The sequence below is a fragment of the Spermophilus citellus genome (assembly GCF_964194105.1).
Source record: "Spermophilus citellus genome assembly, chromosome: X".
NCBI lineage: Eukaryota > Metazoa > Chordata > Mammalia > Rodentia > Sciuridae > Spermophilus > Spermophilus citellus.
Window position 1 is genome coordinate 85,797,925 of NC_138190.1, and position 11,665 is coordinate 85,809,589.

Consider the following 11,665-nt stretch of genomic DNA (forward strand, 5'->3'; position numbering starts at 1 on the left):
TGTCAGGCATTATAATAATTACCCCACTAGACTTGCCCTATTCAAAGCAAAGTATTAATATTACTTATTTTGTACTCTTCATAATGGAAATTTAAATTAATACAAAGGGCTTGGGGTTTAGCTCACTGGTAGTATGCCAAAGCCCTTAGTTTGATCCCTAGCACAGCAAAACAAGCAAATAAACAAACACATTAACAACTGAATCAGAAGATCTCAGTTCTTGACCCAGTTCTGCCTTTTATTGAATATATAACCTTGAGTGTGTAATTTCATTCTTTTAAAATATTTTTATTTGTGGATGGACAGAATACTTTTATTTATTTATTTTTGTGGTGCTGAGGATTGAACCCAGTGCCTCATATGTGCCAGGCAAGTGCTGTACCACTGAGCCATAACCCCAGCCCTGTAATTTCACTATTTAGCAATTGAAACTCACCAATTAAAAAGGAACACAGTAGGAAAGGAAGCATACTACAACTCATTGCTAAATGATTTAACATTGGATATAGTAATGTTTTTCAAAATTTGCTAGCTATTAGCTGACTACCTGTATCAGAATTCTAGCTATTTTGTTGAAAATGCAGAATCCTGGATTTCACATTAGACTTGATGCATCAGAATATCTTCTGATTTGTCTCCACAATGTGTGTGTATGTGTCTTCCACTATTAGTTCATTTTTATTCTTATTAAGTGGTTACATGCACAGAATTTTAAAATCTAATAATATAAAATAACATTAAAATTGCCATCTGCCTTACCATTTCTCATTCCAATCCCTAGGATCAACTACCATAAATATTTCAGTTTTTTTCTTTTGATCTTTATCTCCATATTTCTGAATAATATGAGCATGCTGCTATCTTTTGTCTTACCTTTATTTTATTTATTTATCTTTATGTGGTGCTGAGGATTGAACCCAGTTCCTCACACAAGTGCTCTACTATTGAGCCACAACAAGAGCCCACATGCTGCTATTTTTTAAAAAAAAATTATTGAAGTGCAATGCACATGCCATAAAATTTACCCCTTTAAAGTACACAAGTTGATGGTTTTTAGTATGTTAACAGAGTTCTGAAACCATCACATCGCCTAGTTCCAAGAGAGATATTTTCATCACCATAAAAAGAAACCCTGAACCCACTAGCACATAATAGTGTGCCCATTACACCATGCCCTTAGCACCTGGCAAGCACAAATCTCTTTTATGTTTCTCTGCATTTACGCATTCTGGAAATTTCATATAAACAGAATCATGATATGTGGTCTGTTATGTCTGGCCTCTTGCCATTTTTTCTAGGTTCATCTCTGTTGCACTTATATCATTACTAAACACTTGTGTACAATATTTGTGTAATATATATATATATATATATATATATATATACATACACATACATACATATACATACATACATATATGGAATTGTTGAATTGTGTGATCATTTGTTGATACTTGGATTCATCTAAGCTTACACTAAGGTAGCTAACATCTCCAAAGACTCAGTGGCCTAATATGACAAAGGTTTATTCTTCAAACTTTATGAAATTTAGGGATAGAAAAACTCTGGAGCACCTCAGAGATCCAGACTAATTATGATGCCACTGCAGCAGAGCAAAAGAATCCCTAGAGATCTCACACTCATATTTTACACTGTGGTCTAAGAATGACATAAATCACTACTGTTCACATCCCACTTCTGCATATTTTTAGCTCCTTGAGTTCTGACAAGCAATTTCAAGAGAGGTATTATTATGCCCTCTATATAGGTGACTGAATTGAGGCTCAAAGAGATAACTGATTTATACATATTGGTAAAGGGAAGAGCCCAGATTGAAATCCAGGTTTATTTGGCTCTAGATAACCTTTAACCGGTTTTCTTTCATAAGCCCAAGAATTTAAATTGTATCTGCAGTCACATTGGTTACACTAAAAATGATGAGTTTGAAAAAAAAATAATTTTTTCTGTACTTTATTGTCCAATCAGTCCTTTAGGATGTCAGAAAATGGTAGTTAGCTCAGATGACAAATAACAATGGCACAATGACACTGCTTCCTCCACCATCAATGCCTAAAAAGGGGATTTTCACACCAATTCACAGCTCAGCTGCACTGACCCTCAAATTATGAGCTGTGTCTGCAGTGAGTGTGGGTGTTCAGAAAGGTGGTGACACCTCTTTTCTCTTGAGCTGTAAGACTGCATGTTCCTGCAGAGAGGCTTCCCTTTGCCTAAGGTCTCATACTTTTGGGCCTGGGGTGACTTGAACATCAGAAACATTCCTTGAAGCAGACAAAAAACTGAAGTCACCATGAAAACTCCAAAACATACCCATGTGATGATACCCAGGTCCTTTTGGGAGTCTAAGCAAGGAAGGTTAGGTTTATTTTCTCAACTGCATCTCTACACTAACTGTTCTGGTGGCTGGTTCCCTTGACCCTGAGAGAACAGTTCAATTCTCCAACCTTAACCACACATTGTCTGGTCAAAGCCAGATTGCAAATGGATTTTGTCAAAAATCCTGTCAGGACAAGTACTTTAAATTTTTATATGATGGAGTTTTATTTCCATCTTGACAAAAACCTTCTACCTACCCCAAATGTATGTCCAGTCCTCTTTAGGGCAGGAGAAATGTACAGTTTTATGACTAATAATGACGAGAGTTACTGTCCTTGAAGACTATTGAACCAATTACCCATTCATGTTGAGCCAATAGATGATGGCCAATGTTGCTAAGAAAGACCATATAAACAGGAGATATCAAGTTTACTTCTCCCTCATTCCCCTCCCAAACCTAAGAAATGCTTTTTTAATAAGGAGAGATATGTTCCAGAGAAGAGGCCCCAACTCCTTATATACTACAATCCACTATAGCAAGAGTCTGTGCTGCTATATCACCAAAACTCATGTTCCCGGTGCTTGCTTAAACTGGACACCAGAACAGAACATAAGAGAATGTTCTTCCTGTTCTCCAACACCATGCTAACAAATATTGAGTAAAAATGCCTGCAGAGGACAGCAAGAGATAAACTTTCCCCCCCACCCCTGGGAAATAGCACAAGGGGAAAACAAAGCCAAGTGGGAAAAACTAAAGGTAAAGGGAACAGAACATCAAATGCTTCACAAATTCTGACTAAATTAAAGCAAATATCCATAATTAAAAGTTTATCCGAAGGAAAGATGGGAACATACCCAGGAATACAATCCATTTACCTCAGTAATTACTGCCTTATACCCATCCAAATTTCAAGTAAAAATTATGAGATATACAAAAAGGCAAGAAAATAAAAAACATTATGAAGAGACAAAGCAATCATCAGAAGCAGAATCAGATATGGCAGAGATCTTGGAGCTATCAAACAGAGAGTTGAAACTCATGATCATTGCTCCAATCTGGCAAAGCAAATCCACTGGGGAGTGGATTCCCAGATATCCTCATGTATTTTAAATACAACCATTTAAAGTCTTTGGCAGTTGTCCTAAGGGCACACAGCAAATGAGGAAACATTTCTTCAAGAAAATCTACTAAAACTTAATAGGAACAATGAGAATATGTGGCATTATAAATAAGACTCTCTATTTCCCTTTCCCCTCCTGTCTCAGCATGATGAAAACACTCCAGCAAGGTGCCACCAAAAAGAGTGTTCTCCCCCCCCCCACAATCTCACTACTGAAAGGTCAATCATAGTATATTTCCGGAAGACAGAACTTCTCATCCTACCTTGAATTATCTGTTACAGAGGCCAGGTTTTGAGTAAGTTTGTCTGAGTGGTAAGGACTCCCTTCTGCCAAGTCCCTACTCATTAGAAAGATGCTTTACCATTAGCACAGAGTGCTGAGAATATAGGGGCCTCCAGTTGCCTGGAAGGCACAAGCTGGGAAGATCATCCCCACATCAAGTACCCTGTTTCTAAAGCAGGAGTATCACTCAGAGAAAATTGTGCCACTGTCCCTATCCTTAGATACAGAGCTTTTTTGGATCAAACATTTTGCTGAGGGAGAAATAGGCTTTTAACCAGAGAGCTCAAAATTTCTTTTCAAAAGAACTGACTTCATTTGCCATACATTGTGGAGAAGTCAAAGGGTAAAACTGCTATTAAAAATGAAATTAGGGAAATGCAAATCAAAATTGCACTGAGATTTCATCTCACACCAGTCCAAATGGCAGTCATGAGGAATAGAAACAATAATAAATGCTGGAGAAATGTGGAGAAAAAGGAAAACTTCTACACTGTTGGCGAGATTGTAAATTAGTACAATCACCATGAAAATCAGTATGGGGGTTCCTTAAAAGGGTAAGTATGGAACTACCATATGACCCAGCTAAACCACTCCTTGGTATTTATTCTAAATAATTAAAGTCATCATATTATAATGATACAAGCACAGCCACATTTATAGCAGCACAATTCACAAACTACAGAACCAGGTGAAGTGTCCATCAATAGAAGAATGGGAATGGATAAAGAAAATGTGGTATATATACACAATGGAGTTTTATTAAGCCATAAATAAAAAATGAAATTGTGTCCTATGCAGGAAAATGGATGGATCGAAAGAACATAATGTTAAGCAAATTAAGCCAAACTCAGAAGGTCAAAGGGTGTATGTTTTCTCTCACATGTGGAAGCTAGAGAGGAAAAAGGAAAAGAAAGTTGTGAGGGGGTGCTGGGATTTAATGAAAATCAAAGGCAGATCAGAAGAGGAAAGAGATCAGGAGGAGGGAGAAGGGGAAGAAGGGGGTAAGTGTTGGGAAGTGATATTGATCAAATTATCTTGTTATATTGTGTATATGTATGAATATCTAACAACAAACCCAACATTATATAAAATTATAATGCACCAATAAAATGTGAAAAAATGGAGGTTGTGGTAAAAAGCAATTAAGAGATCTGTAGATTTACTAGAAAAATTCACTAAAAGTTAGGCTGGGTAATTTACCAGAGAGAACCAGGGAAAGACAGAGCTACATAGACTTCTCCTGGGGCCAAAACAAATGTCAAACACTGATTTAAAAAACTGTCTCTGAAAAGGAGTCCAGATTTAATTCCATAAATCTGCACATCTGCATAGCATTTGTGGAGCATTCTGTGCCTGAGTGCACTGTTGAAAATAATAAAGCAATCAACTGGCAATTAGTGAAGCTTAACAGCCAGGTGTTTCTAAAGAGACATGGTCAAAGACAGGATTGCAAAACCACAAATTGACTGTGATCATACCCAAGACTGTGCCCTATGAAGAACAACATAAGAGGCTTCACACAGCAAAGAGGTAGAGAAAGCAGACATCACTAAAATAACTGGAAGAATAAGTGAGTTTACCAAGGTCAATAAGTGAGTTTACCACGGTCAATTTGTCTACTGAATTGCTAATATAACAAAAAAGGAACAATTCAAATTTGAAATTTTCAAAATACCATTTACAGTAGCATCAAAAATTGATCACTTAGGTGTAAAACTAACAAAATATGCACAGGATCTATTTGCTTAAAACAAACACTGAAGAAATCAAATAAGACATTTTAAAAGGGCAACATTTCAGGTCCATAAATTGGAAGAGTCAGCATTTTTAAGATGTCAGTTTGGTGTACATCCCAGTGAAAATAAAAATAAGTTTTCTTATAGATACCAATCAGCTAGTTGTAAAATTGAAATAAAAAGTCAAAGAAACTAGAACAACCAAACATTCTGAATAAAAGAACAAAGTTGGAGGACATTCACTACCCAATTTCAAGACCTTCTATAATGCCACATTAACCAATACAGTGTAGTAACAGAGAAATAGTAGATACATAGATCAATGAAACAGATTAGAAATCTCAGAAATAAACACACACAACTAAGAAATGAATTCAGCAAATTGGCAGGATATAAAATCAACACGCATAAATCAAAGGCATTTCTGTATATCAGCGACAAAACTTCTGAAACGGAAATGAGGAAAAACACTCCATTCACAATATCCTCAAAAAAAAAAAAAATACTTGGGAATCAACCTAACAAAAGAGGTGAAAGATCTATACAATGAAAACTACAAAACCCTAAAAAGAGAAGTAGAAGAAGATCTTAGAAGATGGAAAAATATACCCTGTTCATGCATAGGCAGAACTAACATCATCAAAATGGCGATATTACCAAAAGTTATCTATAGGTTTAATGCAATGCCTATCAAAATCCCAACGGCATTTCTTGTAGAAATAGATAAAGAAATCATGAAATTCATATGGAAAAATAAAAGACCCAGAATAGCAAAAGCAATTCTAAGCAGGAAGTGTGAATCAGGCGGTATAGCGATACCAGATTTCAAACTATATTACAGAGCAATAGTAACAAAAACAGCATGGTACTGGTACCAAAACAGGCGGGTGGACCAATGGTACAGAATAGAGGACACAGAGACTAATCCACAAAGCTACAACTATCTTATATTTGATAAAGGAGCTAAAAGCATGCAATGGAGGAAGGATAGCATCTTCAACAAATGGTGTTGGGAAAACTGGAAATCCATATGCAACAAAATGAAACTGAATCCCCTCCTCTCGCCATGCACAAAAGTTAACTCAAAGTGGATCAAGGAGCTAGATATCAAATCAGAGACTCTGTGTCTGATAGAAGAAAAAGTTGGCTCCGATCTACATATTGTGGGGTCGGGCTCCAAATTCCTTAATAGGACACCCATAGCACAAAAGTTAATAACAAGAATCAACAAATGGGACTTACTTAAACTGAAAAGTTTTTTCTCAGCAAGAGAAACATTAAGAGAGGTAAATAGGGAGCCTACATCCTGGGAACAAATTTTTACTCCTCACACTTCAGATAGAGCCCTAATATCCAGAGTATACAAAGAACTCAAAAAATTAAACAACAAGAAAACAAATAACCCAATCAACAAATGGGCCAAAGACCTGAACAGACACTTCTCAGAGGAGGACATACAGTCAATCAACAAGTACATGAAAAAATGCTCACCATCTCTAGCAGTCAGAGAAATGCAAATCAAAACCACCCTAAGATAACATCTCACTCCAGTAAGATTGGCAGCCATTATGAAGTCAAACAACAACAAGTGCTGGCGAGGATGTGGGGGAAAGGGTACTCTTGTACATTGCTGGTGGGACTGCAAATTGGCGCGGTCAATTTGGAAAGCAGTATGGAGATTCCTGGGAAAGCTGGGAATGGAACCACCATTTGACCCAGCTATTGCCCTTCTCGGACTATTCCCTGAAGACCTTAAAAGAGCATACTACAGGGATACTGCTACATCGATGCTCATAGCAGCACAATTCACAATTGCTAGACTGTGGAACCAACCCAGATGCCCTTCAATAGATGAATGGATAAAAAAATGTGGCATTTATACACCATGGAGTATTACGCAGCACTAAAAAATGACAAAATCGTGGAATTTTCAGGGAAATGGATGGCACTAGAGCAGATCATGCTTAGTGAAGCTAGCCAATCCCTAAAAAACAAATACCAAATGTCTTCTTTTATATAATGAGAGCAACTAAGAACAGAGCAGGGAGGAAGAGCAGGAAGAAAAGATCAACATTTAAAAGATACATGAGGTGGGAGGGAAAGGGAGAGAAAAGGGAAATTGCATGGTAATGGAGGGAGACCCTCATTGTTATACAAAATTACATATAAGAGGTTGTGAGGGGTGGGAAAATAAAAAAAGGAGAGAAATGAATTACAGTAGATGGGGTAGAGAGAGAAGATGGGAGGGGAGGGGAGGGGGGATAGTAGAGGATAGGAAAGGTAGCAGAATACAACAGTTACTAATGTGGCATCATGTAAAAATGTGGATGTATAACCGATGTGATTCTGCAATCTGTATTTGGGGTAAAATTGGGAGTTCATAACCAACTTGAATCTAATGTATGAAATATGATATGTCAAGAGCTTTGTAATGTTGTGAACAACCAATAAAAAATTAAAAAAATAATAAAAAATAAAAAAGAAATAAATACACACAAATATAGTCTACTGATATTTGACAAGTGCACAAAGAATTCAATGGAGAAAGAATTATCTGGTGAAACAAGCACTGACACAACAATACATCCATCTGTAAAAACAATGACAACAAAAAACCCTTAAATCATATCAAATATCTTGCATAAAAGTAACCAAATATATCATAGAACTAAATGTAAAATCATAACATTTCTAAAAGTTAGGAGAAAATCTGTATGACCTTAGGAATGCTGATGGTTTTAGATACAATATCAAAAGCTATAAACTTCAAAAATTGAGTATCATAAAGTAAGAGCTTTCACTGTATGAGAGACATTGTTATGAGAATGAAAATACAAGTAACAGGCTGGAAGAAAATATTTGCAAATTACATACATGATAAAGGACTTTAATTCAGGAGACATAAATAACACTTAACATCCCAAAATAGAAAAACAATTCCCAAAACTGAATGGGGGAACATAAAACATGAACAGAAATTTCATCAGAGAATATATGCAGACAACAAATAAGCACCTGAAAAGATACACATCATCATTAGTAATGAGAGAAATACATATTACAACCACAATTGGATGCTACTCCACACTAAGTAGAATGGCATAAAATGAACAAACAAAAACCCCAAATGAAGCAACAATAAATGCTGGTGAGATTGTGGAGCAAAAGGAATTCTAATTCATGGTTTGTGGAAATGCAAAATATCACAGTCAGCTTTGTGGATATTTTGGCAATTTCTTATAAAGTTAAATATACAATTAACATGCAACCCAGCTATCTTATTTATTTACCCAAGTGAATGTAAAACTTAAGTTTACACAAAACCTATACAGAAGTGTTTACAGCATTTTTTTTTTCATAATTGTCCCAAAATGGAAACATATCAGATGTTCTATAAACAAACTCTGGTCCATGTTTAAGAGTGGAACACTACTCAGTAACTAAATGAACAAACACTGCATCTTGTATGCATCTCAAATGTAATTTTCTAAGTGAAAGAAACCAGACTCAAAAGGACAAGTATTTTATGATTACTTTTATATGATATTATGAAAAGGCTGATATATAGAAATTTAAAAAAGACTATTGGGAGTAGGAGTGGGGAAGAGTGCCAAGTGGTTTCTCACAGGAATAAACTACTTATTAAACTATTAGAAGTAAGTAAATAAATTAGATATTGAGAACCAAGTTTCTTATTATCAGAGGTAGAAGCTAAAATGAGCAAGAGGTAAGAAACTAAATGAATACCTGTGGTGATGGATTTGAGTTAATGTGTCAGTAAGAACTCATGCATATGTGTATATAAAATCAATTCAGGTATGTGTGTATATACAGTTTAGTATACATACAGGCAGGCATCTCCTTGCTGCAGCTTTTGAGAACTGCTAGAATCAATGACACACAGTAGCAACCAACACACTCAGCGCCCAGATATTAATTACTAAATATAATTATTTGATAAAAATAATCAGGACTGTCTGGAGAAATGGCTAGTTACAACATTGGGAAAAGGAAAATATGAGGACAAGATGAAACATTTTGTAGTGCCAGAAAACAAGGAAACAGAAAAGGGATGGGAATCTGAAAGAGCTCTGAATGCTAAAGCTGTAACAATTTGATGAATAACAACAAATAATGCTAGTGTTAGGTTATAACCCAAATAATTAAAGATACATGAATCATACTGATAGAAACAAATAGTCATATCAATATATAAATGAGGTACTTAAGAACTTTCATAAGGAAAAACCTTCTTTTTTTTTCCAAATGCCAAGTGTCTGCTGTACTTTCTTTTATTATCATCATAATCTTTGCATCAAGATACATAGCAATGATAGCAGGTTTCTTTTTAAAGCTTAGTATTAAATATTAAATATCTTTCCCCAGTTTAATTTTACATTACTCTGCCAAGAAAAAAAAAATTAAAACTCAAGTTATTTGAAGCCTGGACACACTTCCATGATTAGCAGGGCTATGTAAAAGTTGGTGTCTTATTCTTCCTGCTATGTAAGCACATCTAGGCCCTAGAAAGATGGGACCAGGTTATAATTGTTTTTGAAAAGTGTGCTACAAAAATGGATGGCCTGTTATAAGCCAGGTTACAAAGTAAGGACAGGGAGAAAGAGAGGGACATTTTCTTTCAGGAAAAAAGAAGAAAACAATTTCTGAAGAGTCCCAGTCCATAATTTTTTCCCAAAATGGTTGAAGGAGGGCGTAAGATCTCAAAATGAGCTTCAAAGTACTGTCTCTGTGAGGGAATGGTACTTGTCTTGCCGAGGAGGGTGACTGCCGAGGAAGGGGATGACGATGTTGACCATCCCCACCCTCCCCAGCTAGGGGAAAGGGAATGGAAAGTTTATTGCCCAGTGGCTGTGAAAGTGAGCTGAAGCTTAACTGGTATTGAATTCACTAAAAGGTTTCTTCTAGAAACAGACAACTCAGACTCTTCCTCTCACTTCAGCAAAGAAGTTATTTTTAAAAGCACTCGGGAAGTTCCTCCTCCACCTCAAGGTGGGAAGGCTCAGAGAAGGGAGTCATCAGTACAGCCACCTTCCAGGCCATAACGGAATTCCTGAAGGTTGGAGACCCCATAGAAGTGGACAAAGGCTGCGGCCACCACCAGGACGTGGAAAATCTGATGGGACTGGAACCATATGTCAAACTTTCCCGGAAAGAAGCGCTCAGGAATCCGAGCAGCATAAAGGCCAGCTCCGGTGATGTACATCACAGCCATGAGGAAGAACCAGCCCATCTGGCCCACTGTGGTGGCCTTGACAAAGCCCTCAGCGATAGTAAAGTGCATGGTGGGCACAACACCACTCAAGCCAAGTCCCAGGAACACTCCTGCTCTTGTTTGCCGGTGTTTAGGAGTGGCAAACCAGTCCCACTGTGCCACAATGATGGCAGAGATGCCCAGGACACAGACGATGGAGAGGTAGATGAGCCGAGGCTGTGGGGAACAGTAGAAGGAGTAATAGAGCCACGGGACAAAGCTCCCCATAATCAGTAGAGCAATCCCTGAATAGTCCAGTTTGGAAAAAGTCCGGGAAACTTTCTCTGAATGACAATAGACGGTGTGGAAGAGCCAGGAGAAGCTGAGGCAGAGCACTGTACCCAAAAAGAACATGCCAAAAACCACTTTCTCCTGAAGAGGGGCCATGAAGTACATATTTGGTCTAAGCATGGTCAAGATTCCCAAAAAGAGAAATAGTACGAAACCAAGCAGATGGGTCCAGATGTTGCCAGTTTCAGTGTGGATGCGGAAGATGCTCTTGAAGCAAGCACGAAAGGAGGGCATGGGTGGTCTGTGGCCATGTAGCAGATAGTCATTGTCCTTCAGCCAGTCAGGAAGTACATCATATGGGATGACCCTCCAACGCTCCTCCCAGACCTTATATACGAACTCCTCCATCTTCTCCATGGCATGGTGGGCCTGCAGGGGAAGTGTCAGTACCCGTACCTCCTCCTCTTCTTCCTGGGGCACTGGGCATGTTTGTTCTTCTTCAGCCTTGTTTGGGTTGGCAATTACCCGCTTGCCCTTCTCTTCTAGCAGGGGTCCCAGTTCAGCCAGTTCCACTGAGTCAGTTTCCCTGTTACTGGCAGGAGCCCCGTTTCCCTGTGCCACCACAGATCCTTTGTGGGAAGATATCTGGCTGGTACCTCAGTACCCTGCAGCTTCAGCTTGGGAAAAG

The 11,665-nt window shown here is 37.7% G+C and overlaps 1 protein-coding gene across 1 annotated transcript; it reads right to left on the minus strand.

The window, feature by feature from the left end:
* Window positions 1–9,750: 9,750 nt before the first annotated feature.
* LOC308639108 (adiponectin receptor protein 1) lies at window positions 9,751–11,665 on the minus strand. Its single transcript, XM_081277121.1, has one exon. The coding sequence runs from the start codon at window positions 11,392–11,394 to the stop codon at window positions 10,495–10,497; it is 900 nt and encodes a 299-aa protein (XP_081133247.1). The 5' UTR covers window positions 11,395–11,665; the 3' UTR covers window positions 9,751–10,494.

Bases quoted from the DNA above. Each gene is read 5' to 3' on its own strand.
- LOC308639108 (XM_081277121.1), bottom strand. From the start codon at position 11,394: ATGGAGAAGATGGAGGAGTTCGTATATAAGGTCTGGGAGGAGCGTTGG.